Source organism: Taudactylus pleione, unplaced genomic scaffold (assembly GCF_031769625.1).
Source record: "Taudactylus pleione unplaced genomic scaffold, aTauple2 ptg001781l, whole genome shotgun sequence".
Lineage (NCBI taxonomy): Eukaryota > Metazoa > Chordata > Amphibia > Anura > Myobatrachidae > Taudactylus > Taudactylus pleione.
This window is the reverse complement of record NW_028286178.1, coordinates 498431-522487: the sequence shown is the minus strand read 5'-3', so window position 1 is coordinate 522487 and position 24057 is coordinate 498431. Positions and strand designations below refer to the sequence as shown.

The window sequence follows — 24057 nt, the reverse complement described above, 5'->3', positions numbered from 1 at the left end:
AGTATGGAGATGTTGGGGTATAGCCGGGCACGTCTTATTATAGTTACACAGTATGGAGATGTTGGGTACAGCCGGGCACGTCTTATAGTTACACAGTATGGAGATGTTAGGGTACAGCCGGGCACGTCTTATTATAGTTACACAGTATGGAGATGTTGGGGTACAGCCGGACACGTCTTATAGTTACACAGTATGGAGATGTTAGGGTACAGCCGGGCACGTCTTATTATAGTTACACAGTATGGAGATGTTGGGGTACAGCCGGGCACGTCTTATTATAGTTACACAGTCTGGAGATGTTGGGGTACAGCCGGGCACGTCTTATAGTTACACAGTAGGAAATGTTGGGGTACAGCCGGGCATGTCTTATTACAGTTACACAGCATGGAGATGTTAGGGTACAGCCGGGCACATCTTATTATAGTTACACACTATGGAGATGTTGGGGTATAGCCGGGCACGTCTTATTATAGTTACACAGTATGGAGATGTTGGTGTACAGCCGGGCACGTCTTATAGTTACACAGTATGGAGATGTTGGGGTACAGCTGGGCACGTCTTATTTATAGTTACACAGTATGGAGATGTTGGGGTACAGCCGGGCACGTCTTATTATAGTTACACAGTATGGAGATGTTGGGGTACAGCCGGGCACGTCTTATTATAGTTACACAGTATGGAGATGTTGGGGTATAGCCGGGCACGTCTTATTATAGTTACACAGTATGGAGATGTTGGTGTACAGCCGGGCACGTCTTATAGTTACACAGTATGGAGATGTTGGGGTACAGCTGGGCACGTCTTATTATAGTTACACAGTATGGAGATGTTGGGGTACAGCCGGGCACGTCTTATTATAGTTACACAGTATGGAGATGTTGGGGTATAGCCGGGCACGTCTTATTATAGTTACACAGTATGAGATGTTGGGGTACAGCCGGGCACGTATTATAGTTACACAGTATGGAGATGTTGGGGTACAGCCGGGCACGTCTTATTATAGTTACACAGTATGGAGATGTTGGGGTACAGCCGGACACGTCTTATTATAGTTACACAGTATGGAGATGTTGGGGTACTGCCGGGCACGTCTTATAGTTACACAGTATGGAGATGTTGGGGTATAGCCGGGCACGTCTTATTATAGTTACACAGTATGGAGATGTTGGGTACAGCCGGGCACGTCTTATAGTTACACAGTATGGAGATGTTAGGGTACAGCCGGGCACGTCTTATTATAGTTACACAGTATGGAGATGTTGGGGTACAGCCGGACACGTCTTATAGTTACACAGTATGGAGATGTTAGGGTACAGCCGGGCACGTCTTATTATAGTTACACAGTATGGAGATGTTGGGGTACAGCCGGGCACGTCTTATTATAGTTACACAGTCTGGAGATGTTGGGGTACAGCCGGGCACGTCTTATAGTTACACAGTAGGAGATGTTGGGGTACAGCCGGGCATGTCTTATTATAGTTACACAGTATGGAGATGATGGGGTACAGCAGGGCACGTCTTATTATAGTTACACAGTATGGAGATGTTGGGGTATAGTCGGGCACGTCTTATTATAGTTACACGGTATGGAGATGTTGGTGTACAGCCGGGCACGTCTTATAGTTACACAGTATGGAGATGTTGGGGTACAGCGGGGCACGTCTTATAGTTACACAGTATGGAGATGTTGGGGTACAGCCGGGCACGTCTTATTATAGTTACACAGTATGGAGATGTTGGGGTACAGCCGGGCACGTCTTATAGTTACACAGTATGGAGATGTTGGGGTACAGCCGGGCATGTCTTATTATAGTTACACAGTATGGAGATGTTGGGGTACAGCCGGGCACGTCTTATTATAGTTACACAGTATGGAGATGTAGGAGTACAGCCGGGCACGTATTATAGTTACACAGTATGGAGATGTTGGGGTACAGTCAAGCACGTCTTATTATAGTTACACAGTATGGAGATGTTGGGGTACAGTCAAGCACGTCTTATTATAGTTACACAGTATGGAGATGTTGGTGTACAGCCGGACATGTCTTATTATAGTTACACAGTATGGAGATGTTGGGGTACAGCCGGGCACGTCTTATAGTTACACAGTATGGAGATGTTGGGGTACAGTCAGGCACGTCTTATTATAGTTACACAGTATGGAGATGTTGGGGTACAGCCGGGCACGTCTTATTATAGTTACACAGTATGAGATGTTGGGTACAGCCGGGCACGTCTTATTATAGTTACACAGTATGGAGATGTTGGGGTACAGCCGGGCAAGTCTTATAGTTACACAGTATGGAGATGTTGGGGTACAGCTGGGCACGTCTTATTATAGTTACACAGTATCGAGATGTTGGGGTATAGCCTGGCACGTCTTATAGTTACACAGTATGGAGATGTTGGGGTACAGCCGGGCACGTCTTATAGTTACACAGTATGGAGATGTTGGGGTACAGCCGGGCACGTCTTATAGTTGCACAGTATGAGATGTAGGGGTACAGCCGGGCACGTCTTATAGTTACACAGTATGGAGATGTTGGGGTACAGCCGGGCACGTCTTATAGTTACACAGTATGGAGATGTTGGGGTACAGCCGGGCACGTCTTATAGTTACACAGTATGGTATAGCTCTGCAGTGATGGTAATTCCCATATAATTATTCTGTTCCCAGCAGATGGACACAGCAGCAGGAATAATTTGAGGAGACGTCTCATATTATCTACAGATTGTGACCTAGACAATAACTTCTCACAGGACTCTCCAGGAGAAAAACCCATTATCCCCAGTATACATCCAGCATCTCACAGTGCTTATCTATCCTCTGATCCCTCTAACCATGAGGAATGTTCTCCTGATAATCCCAGTAGTGTTACACACAGCTCAGATCACACAGGTGATAATCCATTCTCATGTTCTGATTGTGGGAAAAGTTTTACCAAGCAGATCAGTCTTTCTATACATCAGAAGAAAGTTAACGCAGCTGAGAGGCCTTTTCTATGTTCTGAGTGTGGGAAATGTTTTACTCTGAAAAGTTATCTTAGTAGACATACAAAGATTCACACAGGTGAGAGACCATATTCATGTTCTGAGTGTGGGAAATGTTTTCTAGAGCAGGGAGCACTTGATGTACATCAGAGAAGTCACACAGGTGAGAGGCCATTTCCATGTTCTGAGTGTGGGAAATGTTTTACACAGAAATCATCTCTTGTTATACATCAGAGACGTCACACAGGTGAGAGACCATATGCATGTTCTGAGTGTGGAAAATGTTTTAAACAGCAGGGAGCACTTGCTGTACATGAGAGAAGTCATACAGGTGAGAGGCCATTTCCATGTTCTGAGTGTGGGAAATGTTTTACACAGAAATCAGAACTTGTTACACATCAGCGAAGTCACACAGGTGAGAACCCATTTTCATGTTCTGAATGTGGAAAATGTTTTACACACAAATCAGTTCTTGTTAAACATCAGAGAAGTCACACAGGTGAGACACCATTTTCATGTTCTGAATGTGGGATATGTTTTACACACAAATCAGTTCTTGTTATACATCAGAGAATTCACACAGGTGAGAAACCATTTTCATGTCCTGAGTGTGGGAAATGCTTTAAAGAGAAATCAGATCTTGTTATACATCAGAGACGTCACACGGGTGAGAGGCCATTTCCATGTCCTGAGTGCGGGAAATGTTTTACAGACAAATCACATTTTGTTACACATCAGAAAAGTCACACAGGTGAGAAACCATTTCCATGTCCTGAGTGTGGGAAATGTTTTACAAAGAAATCAGATCTTGTTATACATCAGAGATGTCACACAGGTGAGAGGCCATTTCCATGTCCTGAGTGTGGGAAATGTTTCACAAAGAAATTCACTCTTGTTACACATCAGAGAAGTCACACAGGTGAGAAACCATATTCATGTCCTGAGTGTGGGAAATGTTTTACACAGAAATCACATTTTGTCGTACATCGTAGAAGTCACACAGGTGAGAAACCATTTTCATGTCCTGAGTGTGGGAAATGTTTTACACAGAAATCATATCTAGTTACACATCAGCGACGTCACACAGGAGAAAAACAATGTGTATGAGCGTCTAGAAATATATAGAAATTGCAGCGGTATTTACAGTACTGTAATATTGAGAATTATCAGAACAAGCATAAATACAATGTTAGCCTAGATTGCTGTCCCTGCTTGATGAAGAATAAATTACATTTGCATTATCACACTATGGGTCTGATTCAGCAGCGGAAGCAAATGCAGCTGCAGTCTCTTACAGATCGCAGGTGATAATATATGCTAATGCTGAGGCACAGCCGCCATAACCACGCCCACTGCTGCATTCTCATTATTATCCAATGTCACCCTCCTGTGTAATCATCGGTACCATCGCCGCACATCAAGCAGGCACACAACATTTACATCAGGTCTGACCAGCCACAAACACTGCAGCTCTCCTGACACACAGAGAGGTCTCATGCTGCAGCTGCCATCTCTATGGCTAATTTATACACGCCCATGACATGGCGACCACACGGACAAACACGCCCATGACATGACGATCACACAGACACACGCCCATGACATGGCGACCACACGGACAAACACGCCCATGACATGACGATCACACAGACACACGCCCATGACATGGCGATCACACGGACAGACACGCCTGTAGAATTCTGTCCACCCCCATTACCTCCCCCAAACGGTCACCCTGCCACTCACTATGTGATGTATTCCTCTGTGCTTCTGTAATCGCAGTGTGATCGCTGTGTGACATATACGCAATTGTGATGGCAAACATTCGCTCTATCTGTGTAACTATCGTCATTGTGTCCTCTGGTGAATCAGCCCCTATATACTAATATATTACACTTGATTATATATCCACACGGATGTCACCAACATAGGGCTCCAACAGGTTCCTCATGTAATGGCTTTCACTTTCCTTATTCTATCAGATCAGAGGTTCCCAAACTCCACTATTACAGGCCAGACTTAAAGGAATTTCATGCTTGAGCACAGGTTACTCAATTAGTGCCTCAGTCAGTTTGATTTAACCATATGGATTCAAGCATGGATATCCTTAAACCATGGCCTGTAATGGCGGAATTTGGAAAACTCTCTGTATTAGATTATTATAGTACTATTGGCCTATTTGTGCAATAACAAGACCACATGATGTAATATGGGAACATAACTAATCTGTCATCATGACTATTTACAGATTGTCCTCAGTATGTCCTGCACTGTCACCTCCCACAGTGGTGACACCACCAGTAATGTGTTTCCAGCTCCCGATATCCCCAGCAGAATACAGATGTGATCAGGGTACGTAGTAATGGAGGAATAATACAGGGACATCACAGGATAAGTAGGATCAGTAAAGATTGTCCTCAGTATGTCCTGCACTGTCACCTCCCACAGTGGTGACACCACCAGTAATGTGCATCCAGCTCCCGATATCCCCAGCAGAATACAGATGTGAGCAGGGTACGTAGTAATGGAGGAATAATACAGGGACATCACAGGATAAGTAGGATCAGTACAGATTGTCCTCAGTATGTCCTGCACTGTCACCTCCCACAGTGGTGACACCACCAGTAATGTGCATCCAGCTCCCGATATCCCCAGCAGAATACAGATGTGAGCACGGTACGTAGTAATGGGGGAATAATACAGGGACATCACAGGATAAATAGGATCAGTACAAATTGTCCTCAGTTTGTCCTGCACTGTGACCTCCCACAGTGGTGACACCACCAGTAATGTGCATCAGGCTCCTGATATCCCCAGCAGAATACAGATGTGAGCAGGGTACGTAGTAATGGAGGAATAATACAGGGACATCACAGGATAAGTAGGATCAGTACAGATTGTCCTCAGTATGTCCTGCACTGTCACCTCCCACAGTGGTGACACCACCAGTAATGTGCATCCAGCTCCCGATATCCCCAGCAGAATACAGATGTGAGCAGGGTACGTAGTAATGGGGGAATAATACAGGGACATCACAGGATAAGTAGGATCAGTACAGATTGTCCTCAGTATGTCCTGCACTGTCACCTCCCACAGTGGTGACACCACCAGTAATGTGCATCCAGCTCCTGATATCCCCAGCAGAATACAGATGTGAGCAGGGTACGTAGTAATGGAGGAATAATACAGGGACATCACAGGATAAGTAGGATCAGCACAGATTGTCCTCAGTATGTCCTGCACTGTCTCACCTCCCACAGTGGTGACACCACCAGTAATGTGCATCCAGCTCCTGATATCCCCAGCAGAATACAGATGTGAGCAGGGTACGTAGTAATGGAGGAATAATACAGGGACATCACAGGATAAGTAGGATCAGTACAGATTGTCCTCAGTATGTCCTGCACTGTCACCACCCACAGTGGTGACACCACCAGTAATGTGCATCCAGCTCCCGATATCCCCAGCAGAATACATATGTGAGCAGGGTACGTAGTAATGGAGGAATAATACAGGGACATCACAGGATAAGTAGGATCAGTACAGATTGTCCTCAGTATGTCCTGCACTGTCTCACCTCCCACAGTGGTGACACCACCAGTAATGTGCATCCAGCTCCCGATATCCCCAGCAGAATACAGATGTGAGCAGGGTACGTAGTAATGGAGGAATAATACAGGGACATCACAGGATAAGTAGGATCAGTACAGATTGTCCTCAGTATGTCCTGCACTGTCTCACCTCCCACAGTGGTGACATCACCAGTAATGTGCATCCAGCTCCCGATATCCCCAGCAGAATACAGATGTGAGCAGGGTACGTAGTAATGGAGGAATAATACAGGGACATCACAGGATAAGTAGGATCAGTACAGATTGTCCTCAGTATGTCCTGCACTGTGACCTCCCACAGTGGTGACACCACCAGTAATGTGCATCCAGCTCCCGATATCCCCAGCAGAATACAGATGTGAGCAGGGTACGTAGTAATGGAGGAATAATACAGGGACATCACAGGATAAGTAGGATCAGTACAGATTGTCCTCAGTATGTCCTGCACTGTCACCTCCCACAGTGGGTGACACCACCAGTAATGTGCATCCAGCTCCCGATATCCACAGCAGAATACAGATGTGAGCAGGGTACGTAGTAATGGGGGAATAATACAGGGACATCACAGGATAAGTAGGATCAGTACAGATTGTCCTCAGTATGTCCTGCACTGTCACCTCCCACAGTGGTGACACCACCAGTAATGTGCATCCAGCTCCCGATATCCCCAGCAGAATACAGATGTGAGCAGGGTACGTAGTAATGGGGGAATAATACACGGACATCACAGGATAAGTAGGATCAGCACAGAATGTCCTCAGTATGTCCTGCACTGTCTCACCTCCCACAGTGGTGACACCACCAGTAATGTGCATCCAGCTCCCGATATCCCCAGCAGAATACATATGTGAGCAGGGTACGTAGTAATGGAGGAATAATACAGGGACATCACAGGATAAGTAGGATCAGTACAGATTGTCCTCAGTATGTCCTGCACTCTCACCTCCCACAGTGGTGACACCACCAGTAATGTGCATCCAGCTCCCGATATCCCCAGCAGAATACAGATGTGAGCAGGGTACGTAGTAATGGAGAAATAATACAGGGACATCACAGGATAAGTAGGATCAGCACAGATTGTCCTCAGTATGTCCTGCACTGTCTCACCTCCCACAGTGGTGACACCACCAGTAATGTGCATCCAGCTCCTGATATCCCCAGCAGAATACAGATGTGAGCAGGGTACGTAGTAATGGAGGAATAATGCAGGGCCATCACAGGATAAGTAGGATCAGTACAGATTGTCCTCAGTATGTCCTGCACTGTCTCACCTCCCACAGTGGTGACACCACCAGTAATGTGCATCAGGCTCCCGATATCCCCAGCAGAATACAGATGTGAGCAGGGTACGTAGTAATGGAGAAATAATACAGGGACATCACAGGATAAGTAGGATCAGCACAGATTGTCCTCAGTATGTCCTGCACTGTCTCACCTCCCACAGTGGTGACACCACCAGTAATGTGCATCCAGCTCCTGATATCCCCAGCAGAATACAGATGTGAGCAGGGTACGTAGTAATGGAGGAATAATGCAGGGCCATCACAGGATAAGTAGGATCAGTACAGATTGTCCTCAGTATGTCCTGCACTGTCTCACCTCCCACAATGGTGACACCACCAGTAATGTGCATCCAGCTCCCGATATCCCCAGCAGAATACAGATGTGAGCAGGGTACGTAGTAATGGAGGAATAATACAGGGACATCACAGGATAAGTAGGATCAGTACAGATTGTCCTCAGTATGTCCTGCACTGTCTCACCTCCCACAGTGGTGACATCACCAGTAATGTGCATCCAGCTCCCGATATCCCCAGCAGAATACAGATATGAGCAGGGTACGTAGTAATGGAGGAATAATACAGGGACATCACAGGATAAGTAGGATCAGTACAGATTGTCCTCAGTATGTCCTGCACTGTGACCTCCCACAGTGGGTGACACCACCAGTAATGTGCATCCAGCTCCCGATATCCACAGCAGAATACAGATGTGAGCAGGGTACGTAGTAATGGGGGAATAATACAGGGACATCACAGGATAAGTAGGATCAGTACAGATTGTCCTCAGTATGTCCTGCACTGTCACCTCCCACAGTGGTGACACCAACAGTAATGTGCATCCAGCTCCCGATATCCCCAGCAGAATACAGATGTGAGCAGGGTACGTAGTAATGGGGGAATAATACACGGACATCACAGGATAAGTAGGATCAGCACAGATTGTCCTCAGTATGTCCTGCACTGTCTCACCTCCCACAGTGGTGACACCACCAGTAATGTGCATCCAGCTCCCGATATCCCCAGCAGAATACATATGTGAGCAGGGTACGTAGTAATGGAGGAATAATACAGGGACATCACAGGATAAGTAGGATCAGTACAGATTGTCCTCAGTATGTCCTGCACTCTCACCTCCCACAGTGGTGACACCACCAGTAATGTGCATCCAGCTCCCGATATCCCCAGCAGAATACAGATGTGAGCAGGGTACGTAGTAATGGAGAAATAATACAGGGACATCACAGGATAAGTAGGATCAGCACAGATTGTCCTCAGTATGTCCTGCACTGTCTCACCTCCCACAGTGGTGACACCACCAGTAATGTGCATCCAGCTCCTGATATCCCCAGCAGAATACAGATGTGAGCAGGGTACGTAGTAATGGAGGAATAATGCAGGGCCATCACAGGATAAGTAGGATCAGTACAGATTGTCCTCAGTATGTCCTGCACTGTCTCACCTCCCACAGTGGTGACACCACCAGTAATGTGCATCAGGCTCCCGATATCCCCAGCAGAATACAGATGTGAGCAGGGTACGTAGTAATGGAGAAATAATACAGGGACATCACAGGATAAGTAGGATCAGCACAGATTGTCCTCAGTATGTCCTGCACTGTCTCACCTCCCACAGTGGTGACACCACCAGTAATGTGCATCCAGCTCCCGATATCCCCAGCAGAATACAGATGTGAGCACGGTACGTAGTAATGGGGGAATAATACAGGGACATCACAGGATAAATAGGATCAGTACAAATTGTCCTCAGTTTGTCCTGCACTGTGACCTCCCACAGTGGTGACACCACCAGTAATGTGCATCAGGCTCCCGATATCCCCAGCAGAATACAGATGTGAGCAGGGTACGTAGTAATGGAGGAATAATACAGGGACATCACAGGATAAGTAGGATCAGTACAGATTGTCCTCAGTATGTCCTGCACTGTCACCTCCCACAGTGGTGACACCACCAGTAATGTGCATCCAGCTCCCGATATCCCCAGCAGAATACAGATGTGAGCAGGGTACGTAGTAATGGAGGAATAATACAGGGACATCACAGGATAAGTAGGATCAGTACAGATTGTCCTCAGTATGTCCTGCACTGTCACCTCCCACAGTGGGTGACACCACCAGTAATGTGCATCCAGCTCCCGATATCCCCAGCAGAATACAGATGTGAGCAGGGTACGTAGTAAAGGAGAAATAATACAGGGACATCACAGGATAAGTAGGATCAGCACAGATTGTCCTCAGTATGTCCTGCACTGTCTCACCTCCCACAGTGGTGACACCACCAGTAATGTGCATCCAGCTCCTGATATCCCCAGCAGAATACAGATGTGAGCACGGTACGTAGTAATGGAGGAATAATGCAGGGCCATCACAGGATAAGTAGGATCAGTACAGATTGTCCTCAGTATGTCCTGCACTGTCTCACCTCCCACAGTGGTGACACCACCAGTAATGTGCATCCAGCTCCCGATATCCCCAGCAGAATACAGATGTGAGCAGGGTACGTAGTAATGGAGGAATAATACAGGGACATCACAGGATAAGTAGGATCAGTACAGATTGTCCTCAGTATGTCCTGCACTGTCACCTCCCACAGTGGTGATACCACCAGTAATGTGCATCCAGCTCCCGATATCCCCAGCAGAATACAGATGTGAGCAGGGTACGTAGTAATGGGGGAATAATACAGGGACATCACAGGACAAGTAGGATCAGTACAGATTGTCCTCAGTATGTCCTGCACTGTTACCTCCCACAGTGGTGATACCACCAGTAATGTGCATCCAGCTCCCGATATCCCCAGCAGAATACAGATGTGAGCAGGGTACGTAGTAATGGGGGAATAATACAGGGACATCACAGGATAAGTAGGATCAGTACAGATTGTCCTCAGTATGTCCTGCACTGTCTCACCTCCCACAGTGGTGACACCACCAGTAATGTGCATCCAGCTCCCGATATCCCCAGCAGAATACAGATGTGAGCAGGGTACGTAGTAATGGGGGAATAATACAGGGACATCACAGGATAAGTAGGAGCAGTACAGATTGTCCTCAGTATGTCCTGCACTGTCTCACCTCCCACAGTGGTGACACCACCAGTAATGTGCATCCAGCTCCCGATATCCCCAGCAGAATACAGATGTGAGCAGGGTACGTAGTAATGGAGGAATAATACAGGGACATCACAGGATAAGTAGGATCAGTACAGATTGTCCTCAGTATGTCCTGTACTGTCACCTCCCACAGTGGTGATACCACCAGTAATGTGCATCCAGCTCCCGATATCCCCAGCAGAATACAGATGTGAGCAGGGTACGTAGTAATGGGGGAATAATACAGGGACATCACAGGATAAGTAGGATCAGTACAGATTGTCCTCAGTATGTCCTGCACTGTCTCACATCCCACAGTGGTGACACCACCAGTAATGTGCAGGGTCAGGAGATGGAGATTATTTGGTAGTGAGGAAATCACAGAAAGGACCATACAAGCTTTGTTATACACCTACAAATATATGAGATAAAGAGTTTGGTAACAAGTAAGAAAAACGAACGCTGCACAGACCTGTCTGACGTCCATGTGGGGTAACACAGCTGCGTGTGGCGCTTGTTAGTATTTACCACACTTTTTAACCTGAAAGTTTTTGTACATTGTTAGTAAAGCTGGAATAGACTCCAGTTGTCCTCTCGGTGGTGCACATGTTCTGTGATGGCCTAGGTGTAAGATCTAGTGATTTGCTGTAAGACGGGATTTAGTGGAAACTCTGATGTTACCAGAGATGTCACAAGGAGGTATAGAGGTTTCTGCATGAGGGTGAGTTGTGTTTCACGGGCTGGTCACACTAGGCCACAGCTGGCAGGAGAAAATAACAGAGATAGGGACTGGGCAGTCAGCTATAGACCAGGGTATGAGCCGAGGTCAGGGCCACCGAAGAACAAACGTCAGGCATAAGCCGGGTCAGTATTGGTCAGTCAGACATTTACTATGACTCATTCAGAACTGGATATAAACTGACATAAAGCTGTATTACTCTGTCACTTTAGGTACCGGTGATTATAGGTATATATATTGGGGTGATTATAGGTATATATTGGGGCTGCACCAGCTCTTCCTATTCCCAGGTTCTTGTTATGTAGTTTTTATTTTGTGTTTTAGCTTTATCCTAACTTTGCTCTTAGTATCTTTATACTGTGACTGTCTTAGTATCCATTTCTCATACCCAAACAAGGAAGGTTTTGTCTTACACGTGTGCCCCTCTCTCCTGTCTCCTGTCACTGTGACACCGCTCTGGTGTTGGGGATTTGCTCTCTGATGGGCACCTGCATGGATACACTGGCCTGTCCTGTTATTACCTCCTATCATGGTATATATCAGCATTATGTTAGTACATATGAATTAGATAATATGTCATCTCTATTGTATGTGTGCCATGGAGGGAATGACAGCACTGTGCGAGTATCATATCCTGCAGCTTATAATACACGAGTAATACAGAAATGACATATTGTACACAAGCCATGAATAATAACAGGAATTGCTCTGTATGAGTAACTGGACGTTACAGGACTATTATGTGCAGGATGTTACTCTCATCATTAATGTAAGGACCATATTATACCAAAGAGAGAAAGCCAGGACAGCTATTCCTCATGGATGGCTCCTAATATGTACAGACCCCACCTGATGGAAAATGCCAGGATACTGCACATCTCTGAGCATTGGATGTATGATCTGTTATCTATATACAGGTGCACAGCACAGCGTCACTGCATCAGTATGCCGGGAGCCTCACATCATTACTCTGTACTACCTAGCTGTATCCATGTCAGTCTTGTCTGATCATAGCTGTAATGGAGTTATATGAGCTGAATTACTCTGTGCTGCTGTTACCATTCTCTTTTTAGTTACAGATTTCCAGCTCCACCCACCTTATCTGCTGCTTGTGTGTCTGCCCCCAGGTTTGCAGGATACAGCAGCTGCTCATTTTATAATTTGCTTTTCATGCCGCATTCACACAATATTATAGTAATCTGTAGTATTAAATATTCAATAAATAACATTCCAAGTGTTACTACAGGAGGAAACTATATTCTTGTAATCTTGCAATAAAATGACTCTGATGTAGAAAATTCTGCCTCACTGCTGTGTTTAGTTATAACTTGTGTATAAAGGAAAAGGCGGGGTGTGGGGGGAATGAGGTAGAGGGTGATATATAATAATATAATGGTCAGTAATCAATAAATATAATTCATGGGAAAAAAAACTACAAATGTAAGTAAAGTCCATGATTTGGTGTAATGGGTACAAGGACCTGTGTATAATGTGGTGTAATGGGTACGAGGACCTGTGTATAATGTGGTGTCATGGGTACGAGGACCTGTGTATAATGTGGTGTCATGGGTACGAGGACCTGTGTATAATGTGGTGTCATGGGGACGAGGACCCGTGTATAATGTGGTGTCATGGGGACGAGGACCCGTGTATAATGTGGTGTCATGGGGATGAGGACCCGTGTATAATGTGGTGTCATGGGGACGAGGACCCGTGTATAATGGGTGTCATGGGGACGAGGACCCGTGTATAATGTGGTGTCATGGGGACGAGGACCCGTGTATAATGTGGTGTCATGGGGACGAGGACCCGTGTATAATGTGGTGTCATGGGGACGAGGACCCGTGTATAATGTGGTGTAATGGGTACGCGGACCCGTGTATAATGAGGTGTAATGGGTGCGAGGACCCGTGTATAATGTGGTGTCATGGGTGCGAGGACCCGTGTATAATGTGGTGTCATGGGTACGAGGACCCGTGTGTAATGTGGTGTCATGGGGACGAGGACCCGGGTGTAATGTGGTGTCATGGGGACGAGGACCCGTGTGCAATGTGGTGTAACGGGTACGAGGACCCGTGTGTAGTGGGTACGAGGACCCGTGTGTAATGTGGTGTAACGGGTACGAGGACCCGTGTGTAATGTGGTGTAATGGGTACGAGGACCCGTGTGTAATGTGGTGTAACGGGTACGAGGACCCGTGTGTAATGTGGTGTAATGGGTACGAGGACCCGTGTGTAATGTGGTGTAACGGGTACGAGGACCCGTGTGTAATGTGGTGTAACGGGTTCGAGGACCCGTGTGTAATGTGGTGTAACGGGTATGAGGACCCGTGTGTAATGTGGTATCCTTCACAGTGGGGTAGGGGATAATGAGCTGCAGCTGATAAGACCTGCTGTCATGGCCGCCACAGGGAGGCCAATCCTGGGCCATTTTTTCAATCATGGGATCCCCGGCATTGAGTTGGTCAAGTAAAATATTTTTTTCTTTTGGGCTTTTGCTGGGCCATGAATGTACTTTTATTTTTGTAGTGTTAGGGCTCAGCCAGAGGCCCCCAACACCACAGGTACTATAAAATAAACATTATTCATGGCCCAGCACAGGCCCACAGGAAAAAATAAATCTTTCATGGCCCCTGGCCGGGCCCCAACAGTCAGCAGCAGAAGTATATTGACATATATGGCCAACCCTGTCCCCAGCCTCCGACAGGAATAAATTACTTTCAGCAAAGGTCCCCAGCCCACCCTTTTCACCATATCACAGCACAGCAGGCGTATGATGAATTTGCAAATATAATATACATCATCCTCAGAGAGGAAACTCACCTAGGCCAGTAACGCATGTATAACTCTCCAGTCTCCTCCAAATCAGCAGCCAGGCAGCAAGGGGTGCTCCAGCAGGCACTGTGTGGGGGTACAGGCTTCCTGGTGATGCAGCAGCAGGGCTCCTTTCCTGGGGGGGTGATGCAGCAGCAGGGCTCCTTTCCTGGGGGGGTGATGCAGCAGCAGGGCTCCTTTCCTGGGGTGGGGGTGCAGCAGGGCTCCTTTCCTGGGGTGGGTGTGCAGCAGGGCTCCTTTCCTGGGGTGGGGGTGCAGCAGGGCTCCTTTCCTGGGGTGGGGGTGCAGCAGGGCTCCTTTCCTGGGGTGGGGGTGCAGCAGGGCTCCTTTCCTGGGGCAGTGCAGCAGGACTCCTTTCCTGGGGTGGGGGTGCAGCAGGGCTCCTTTCCTGGGGTGGGGGTGCAGCAGGGCTCCTTCCCTCCTCCTGAATAGTTTGGCCCTGGCACTTTTATTTTTGTGTCAGAGGCTTTTATTTTCACAGGGGCCGGGCTGGCTGCCTGACACCACACTAACCCCCACAGCAATGCCGCTCCATCCTCCTCCACTTAAGATTGCTGCGGGCATGGCTGAAGGAAGACAGGCTGCATTGTGCTGCACTGCGCAATGCTGCGTGACCTCTGACGTCACACCAAGGTGCCGCGCACAGCCGGGCAGCATCTGAGCTGAGTGCTCAGGGCTCAGCACTGCCCGCCAATAAACAAAGACAAAGACCTTTTTTTTTTATATGGTAACTCAGTGCCGCCCTCCAGGGGTCGGTGCTCCGGACGACGGCCCAGTTAGCCAAACCCTAGAACCGTCCCTGGTGGGTTGGTTGGTATGAACAAATATTGTAATGTGCACAATGACACAAGTGGGGCTATCTCTAACATGCAGGATGCAGCAAAACAAAACAAGTCAATGTGACAATGTCCAGTATGCACTCATACTCCCTGAGGAAGGCCCGCACTGGGCAGAAACGCGTTGGAGTTGCATCCACATCTTCTATACCAAACACTACACTATACCACAGCTAGCATGAACACCCACACCCACAGCGGGCCGTGCTACCGACCGGTCTGAGCCGATATCAACGCAGAGCACCACCCAGCAGGAATCAACCCGCAAAACCCCAGGATTGGGGAATCATACCTCATCACACCGTGCCAGGAACGTACCTGGATGTTACAGACAAGAAGGATGGATACACCACGGTCAGGCTACATTTCAACTGCCGGAGGAAGCATCTCCTGAAGGTCCCCATTGTGCAAGATCAACATCACACGGTTACCACACAAGGCCACCCGTGCCCACGTCTCTCTGCTACACATACACAAGTATCCAGGCACTGACCACGCATAACCAGAACGACCAGACAGGTAAGCGGGACGCTGCCCCTAACTCTAAAAAGACCGCAACACTAGGTGGAAATTACACTCTGCTTAACCACGTATTGGACTCTCTGAATACCGGAATAGACCATCCTGGGTGCTGATAATGCCCACTACCACCTTCCACTTTACCACACTACCATTGTTACTGGACATGCCACATTGACTTTTGATTTGCTGCATCCTGCATGTCCGAGATAGCCCCACTTGTGTCATTGTGCACATTATAATATTTGTTCATACCAACCAACCCACATCTATGATTGCTACATCTCTCTGTACATAACCAATATTCTGTGTACTGCTGCTGTCTATTGAGACCAGTAAACTATTACTGTATCTTACAACATTTTGGGTCCATTCTTCTTTTACACATCACCCAATCATTTATAACAATACCACTTAGCAATATGTCTGAGCGCTACACAACCCAATTTTCTAGTATCCCCACTCATGGCAGCAGCACTTACCTTAGTTATACAAACACATACTCTGTGCACAAGGGTATCCATCCTGATCTATATCTTGCCTATTTATTGGACCTACTTCTGTTTTGCTTTATTACACCTCATCTGCTACTAGTGGTGCTCATAATCTATATAGTACATTCCTAATTATCAATATTATCAATACGGGACATGGAGAAATTCGTAATGGTTCCTACCCCAGGAAAAACCCTCAGAAACAAATCGGGTAAACGTGGAGATATTGCTATCCTTGCAGAGCCTTCATCGCTAGTCGTGATGTCCTCTCAGCCTTCTCAGACGTCCTCTATGAGTACCACCAACTTACCACTCTCCACCCTGCCCCAAGCAGATGCTCCCCCTGCATTTCCATTAGTCTATGAAGACATGGTCAGAGCGATTAAGGATACAATGGCCCCAATCATGCAACAGCAGTCTGCTACGTCTGCGGCAGCTCTGAAAGAGGTAAAATCCCAACTTGATTCCACCGGTATCTAATGAACAGAAGATTAGTGAGCATGAACAAGATATCTTCGAATTGAAACAACAGGCAGTGTCCCTGCAAAAATCCAGCTACCAGCTGATCGACAAAGTAGATGACTTGGAAAATCATTCCCGCCAGAATAATTTGCGTAAGGTAGGCCTTCCAGAAAGTCTGAGGGGCCCTGACCTCATCAAATTCCTACCCTCTGATCTACCACAGATTTTGGGAGTTGCTGATGTTATACCTGACTTTACTGTTGAAAGGGCGCACAGTTTAGGATCTTTCACCGATTCCTCATGCCCACGCACAATGATACTTTGTTGCTTGAACTCTGGGGGTCATTCAGACCCGCTCGCGAGCGGCAGGATGCTCGCAAGCAGGTCGATGTTCCCCACTGCGCATGCGCACGACGGAGGGTGCTCCGTCGTGCGCATGCGTGAGACCCGACGAGCGACGGGCTTTCCATTGTCCGGGTCTCGCACCAAAGGGGGCGTGCTGTCAATGTTGATTGACAGCATGCCCCCTTTGGCGGGCGTGCCGGAGGCGTGCCTGCCAGACGGAGGCGTTCCCATGGGAATGCCTACCGTCTGAAGCCGGCCCCACTGACATCACTAGTGATGTCAGTGGGAGTGATTTTGGCTCTGATAGAGCCAAAATCACTCCAGGGCTTGTGGCAGGGAGACCCTACCGCAGGGTCTCCGTCGCAAGTCCGATGGTCAAGACCATCGCGACCATCTTTTTGGCCGCTCGCATATGCTGTGGGTGGTCACCCACAGCTATGAGAGCGGCCAGGAGGCCGCTCCATTTTCATGGAGGAGGGCCCTGATTCAGAGCGAGCACTCTGGTCAGAGCGTTCAGCTCTGAATCAGGCCCTCTGCTCATAAAATGACTTTATGGTCTGCTGCTCGTAAGATGGACAGGATCATGTGGAATAACCATCGCCTGCTCATTTTTCTAGACTAATCGGCCGAAGTCACTTGGGCCTGCAAGGAGATGAACCCTATCTGCTCAAAGCTTGTCCAGACACAGAGGAAATTCGCTCTTCTTTATCTCGCTAAGCTCAGAATCTTGCAAGGTAAAGATTTTAAAGACTTTACTGTGCCCGCCGATGCCCGAGCATACATGGAAGAGGAGGAGGAAGAGCGCATGGCTAATCCTGACTGATAAGATTTCTTTGATATACCTGCTAAATATCATTTTCTGCTTATTGTCAGATTCTTGTACTGGACTCTCAGATACTGCTTTGCTCTAATACAATTAATACTTTGATTCTGTTGTGTGTTTTCCGATGATGGTGTTTCTATATTATTGCACTTTTATGTTGCTGCCCTGGGATATCATTGTTGGAACTTTGCAGCATATTTAAAATTGGTTTAATTCTAACCGATTTTTCTCTTTAGACTTTTGTGCTTTTCATGTTAGAAATATTCCGGCATATTATTATTTGAACATCTGATATTTATATGCCTATGTATAGATTTCTTTCTGATACTCTATATCAGTGGTGTCAAACTCGGGCCCTCCAGCTGCTGTGGGACTATATATCCCAGCATGCCCTGCCACAATTTTAGCAAGTCCTAATAGCAAAACTCTGACAGTGCATGCTGGGATGTGTAGTTCCATTGCAGCTGAAGGGCCCGAGTTTGACACCACTGCTCTATATATTTTTATCAACATTATTACGGGGGGCGCGGCTCTTCCTTGTTCTCGTATGTCTCTAACTGTATTCATACCGTGAATTATTTCTGTTTTATTTACATTTTTTCCTTTTTTTTTTCTCTGGTTCCTTCTTTTCCTTTTTTTTTCTTCTGATTTCCTCTTTTTTTCCAAGATTGGGGAGATGTTCCAACTAATAAAATCGATGTTTTTTTGTTCTATAGCAATGCGATGGTGTGCTTTTTTGGGTGGGATGTCTGCGCTATTTTCTCTAAACTCCCTAAATATTGAATAATATTAGAGTGTGTTCTTGGAATGTCCAAGGCATAAAGGGCCTGATTCAGAGGCGCTCGCTGTTTGCAAGCGCTCGCTCTGAATCAGGGCGGGATTTTTATTTATTTTTTTCTCCTGCCCGCTCGCTAAGCTGTGGGTGCCCACCCACAGCTTGTGAGAGCGGGCTGGAGATGGTTGCGATTATCACGACCATCGGCATTGCGAGGAGACCCTAAGGTAGGGTCTCAGCACTCTCAATGCCGAGTGGACTTCCTGCTGTAATAGAGCAGGAAGTCCACTACCCGCCTACAAAATGGGGCGAATCCCTACCCGTGGGTAGGGGCAAGCCCCTACCTGCCCACAAAATGGGGCGAGCTGTCGATCAACATCGACAGCTGCCCCATTTTGTTGCGAGCCCCGGAGCGAGTGAAGTTCTCACTCGCTACGGGGCTTGCGCACCGCACGTGTGAACTGGGCCACCATCGACCCGCTTGCGAGCGCTATGCTATGCGCTCGTAAGCGGGTCTAAATCAGGCCCTAATTCCCCTGTGAAATGTCACAAAATAACTTCATATCTCAATTTGAAAAAAGCCGATATATCATTTTTACAGGAAACACACCTGACAGATTCGGAACATGTGAAATTATCTGTGTTGCGACAACGGGTTGTAGCTTTTTCATCGTTTACCTCTAAAGCGCGTGGAGTTGCTATTCTTATACGGAAAGGGCTCCCATTTGTAGTTGAAAAGCAGATATCTGACCTAAATGCCCGATTTGTTATTCCTCAGATTACACTTTCTGGTGTCCTTTACACTTTATGTGATATTTATGCCCCTACAAATTATGATCGTTCCTTTAATTAGCTTCATGCGTACACATCTGCCCCAAGTATAAAGTCCTCACTACATAAATCTAACTAGCGTCTTTTCCCAAACCCCTCATACTTACACACTGCACACTCACATAAAAGGTTCCATAGCTTCAAAGTGAAATATTCAAGGTTTATTCATTTATTACTAATGTTGTGAAATAAAGACTATTTGATATCTAAGGTTTAGTACATGATAAGCCATGTTTGGTGTTGTACTGATCTACTCTGTCTCAACAGCTATCCGGTGTCATTGGGGAGAAGATCGCAACATGCATTCTCAACTTATGGACTGTAGAGAGTTAAAGCACTAAAATGTACTTTGTAATGTTAGCAGCTTAGATTTGCATGCAGCAGGAAAAAGGAGACAAAAGGCTGTTGGAGGCTGATCTGTGTCCATTTGAATCCACCTGTTAAATGTCCTGTAACAGAAGCACCGTGACGGAGAAGCAATGGGATCATGCCAAACTTGCTTATTGTATTGCTTATCCCTGTAAGGGTATAAATGTGCGTACAGACTCCAATCTGGAGTCTTCATGCTGATGCTGTTGACGGAGGTTTCTTGTTGATGCCGGTAACTGGTCTCAGAGCGCGTGCGTATGTATAGCTGTACCTTGGGTCTGTATAATTTCTTTGCCCTAAATTGTCTTTAGATCACAGCGTGTATCCTACTGTTTTTATGTTGAATAATATCCTTTGTGCGTTGGAAACACATTTCAAAGTCTGAAGGCATTTATTTACTGTATGACTGCGTACGCAAATAGCGACAATTTTAGAAGGTATAGGCAGGAGCGTATAAAGGTTTAGAAGGTATAGGAAGGATTGTACAAAGGGCTAATTACATTATAACACACCCTGTGGTTAATGGCAGATTCAGCACTCTCACAGAATGAGATTGCTGTTTGTCACAAAATGGTGGAGCTGCTAATTCACAGAATTGTGTGCTCATTGGAATACACCAGAGCCGTAACTAAACTTTTTGGTACCCTTTGCCAGAGAGAGCATTGGTGTCCTCCCTCCACCATTTTATAAATAGAGACATTAGATAGTGCACCTGAAAAAAGGCCATGACCTCATGGGGAAGGGCCAGGGAAGAGAGTGCTGAATCTCTAGTTAACCACAGGGTGTGATGGCATACCATATCTGTATTATGCAAGGAACACGTCCATTAAGGCGTCAGCCTTAATGATCGTAATTTTATTGCTTTTTGAAGTTTAATGGGACGTGAAACCGTAAGTTTTTTGTCTATGGAATATTTCTTAACAACCAAATGATAATCGCTTTCTATGCCATTTGTATCTATAGTAAAGTAACAATATAAAGTTTCTTCAATTTCTTTCTCTCTCAATTTTTCCCTTATTTTTATTTGTCCCTCTTTTTTTAATGTTGAAATATTAGTATTTGGACCTTATTTTTATGGTTGCTATGGAGTGTGAGATAGAGGATAATACTAAACCTTCTTTCGATTTTCATCATACGCCACTAATACTCCATATTGTATGATTTGCAATGATTGTTATTACTTTAATTATATACTGGTGTATTTTGTTTATACTACGCTCTGTTTCTAGTAAAAAAATATTCTTTTTTTTTAATGTATATTACCCATTATGTTGACTAATCTCCATGTTTTTTTTTTCTTTGTATTGTATTTTGGATACCAATAAAAAAAGGTTTAGAAAAAAAAAAAAAAAAACGTGATGGAAACCAAATGAGCCATGAATGGACCTAAAGGCTTTACCTCACCAAATATAGCTGAGTGGCTCTAACACTATGGTCAGCTATATGGTAATGATGGGAGTTGATTGGTTTGTTTTTAGTGGTTAATGGTTTATCCAAAGGTGGTGAGGTTCCGATGCTTCCTCACAATAGTGTTGTTCCGATGTTGGGTCAGTGTAACTCGCTCCCGCGGCCTTTCCCTGCCTAATGCAGAGGATTATCAGTCAGCCATGCAGCACAGGAGCAGGTGTCTTGGGTGGCGGGCAGTCACTCTGAGCCTATCACTGTGTCTATGACGTGATGGTGGTACTCAGCGTATCACTGCCTGCCAGTGACTGAGTGCCCGGCTGATTGGTTATGCTCACAGTCTGTCAGGGCAGTCAGATGGTTGCGGAGCAATATGTGATCACTGCAGAGCATGAAGCACAGCAGCAGCCAGTCCACCACTATTAGTAACAGCCAGCCCTGAGGAGACGATGAGGAGTCTTGTGTGGAAACATCGGAAACCATCGATGTTCCGGGATCAGTACTTAGGCCTAAACAATGTTGTGTGATGAATGCTAATTACACTGACACTATGTTCTCCTTATGTCCAATCCCTACTATAATACAAACATCTGTAACACTAGTTATTAACGTTATCATGTGAGAAAATGTGGAGATTTATCATAGATGGTTCCAGCAATAATGTAACTTCCTCCAGTCCTGTAACTAAAGGTGGGGAATGTGCATAGGGGCAGCTACATGTGTCCATGTATAAGGTGGTATTGTCCTATTATATCAGTATGACTGACAGAGCAGATAGACATTACTGACATAGGGAGACGCTGTGACCCAGACAGGCTCATACACAGGTCCTTGTACCCATTACCCCACATTATACACAGGTCCTCGTACCCATTACACCACATTACACACAGGTCCTTGTACCCATTACCCCACATTATACACAGGTCCTCCTACCCATTACACCACATTATACACAGGTCCTCGTACCCATTACACCACATCATACACAGGTCCTCGTACCCATTACACCAAATTATACACAGGTCCTCATACCCATTATACCACATTATACACAGGTCCTCGTACCCATTACACCAACTTATACGCAGGTCCTCGTACCCATTACACCACATTATACGCAGGTCCTCGTACCCATTACCCCACATTATACACAGGTCCTTGTACCCATTACCCCACATTATACACAGGTCCTCACCCATTACACCACATTATACACAGGTCCTCGTACCCATTACACCACATTATACACAGGTCCTCGTACCTATTACACCACATTATACGCAGGTCCTCGTACCCATTACACCAACTTATACGCAGGTCCTCGTACCCATTACACCACATTATACGCAGGTCCTCGTACCCATTACCTCACATTATACACAGGTCCTCATACCCATTACACACAGGTCCTCATACCCATTACACCACATTACACACAGGTCCTTGTACCCATTACACCACATCATACACAGGTCCTCGTACCCATTACACCACATTATACACAGGTCCTCGTACCCATTACACCGCATTATACGCAGGTCCTCGTACCCATTACACCAACTTATACGCAGGTCCTCGTACCCATTACACCACATTATACGCAGGTCCTCGTACCCATTACCCCACATTATACACAGGTCCTCATACCCATTACACACAGGTCCTCATACCCATTACACCACATTACACACAGGTCCTTGTACCCATTACACCACATTATACACAGGTCCTCGTACCCATTACCCCGCATTACACACAGGTCCTCGTACCCATTACACCGCATTATACACAGGTCCTCGTACCCATTACACCACATTATACACAGGTCCTCGTACCCTTTACACCACACTATACACGGGTCCTCCTACCCATTACACCACACTATACACGGGTCCTCGTTCCGTTACGCCACGTTATACGCGGCTCCTCGTACCCGTTACCCCACGTTATACGCGGGTCCTCGTACCCGTTACACCACGTTATACACGGGTCCTCGTACCCGTTACACCACGTTATACACAGGTCCTTGTACCCATTACACCACATTACACACAGGTCCTTGTACCCATTACACCACATTATACACAGGTCCTCGTACCCATTACCCCGCATTACACACAGGTCCTCGTACCCATTACACCGCATTATACACAGGTCCTCGTACCCATTACACCACATTATACACAGGTCCTCGTACCCTTTACACCACACTATACACGGGTCCTCCTACCCATTACACCACACTATACACGGGTCCTCGTACCGTTACGCCACGTTATACGCGGGTCCTCGTACCCATTACCCCACGTTATACACGGGTCCTCGTACCCGTTACACCACGTTATACACAGGTCCTCGTACCCGTTACACCACGTTATACACGGGTCCTCGTACCCGATACACCACGTTATACACGGGTCCTCGTACCCATTACACCACATTATACACGGGTCCTCGTACCCATTACACCACATTATACACGGGTCCTCGTACCCATTACACCACATTATACGCAGGTCCTCGTACCCATTACACCACATTACTCACAGGTCCTCGTACCCATTACACCACATTATACGCAGGTCCTTGTACCCATTACACCACATTATACGCAGGTCCTCGTACCCATTA

The 24057-nt window shown here is 46.4% G+C and overlaps 1 protein-coding gene across 1 annotated transcript in view; it reads left to right on the top strand.

Moving 5' to 3' along the window:
* Nucleotides 1-4723, top strand: part of LOC148436370 (uncharacterized) — a 231278-nt gene extending 226555 nt beyond the window's left edge. Inside the window, exon 7 of the mRNA XM_088464985.1 lies at nt 3312-4723. Coding sequence (XP_088321111.1) covers nt 3312-4098 — 787 coding nt within the window. The 3' untranslated portion in view covers nt 4099-4723. The remainder of the gene's footprint in view (nt 1-3311) is intronic.
* The last annotated feature ends 19334 nt before the right edge of the window (nt 4724-24057 follow it).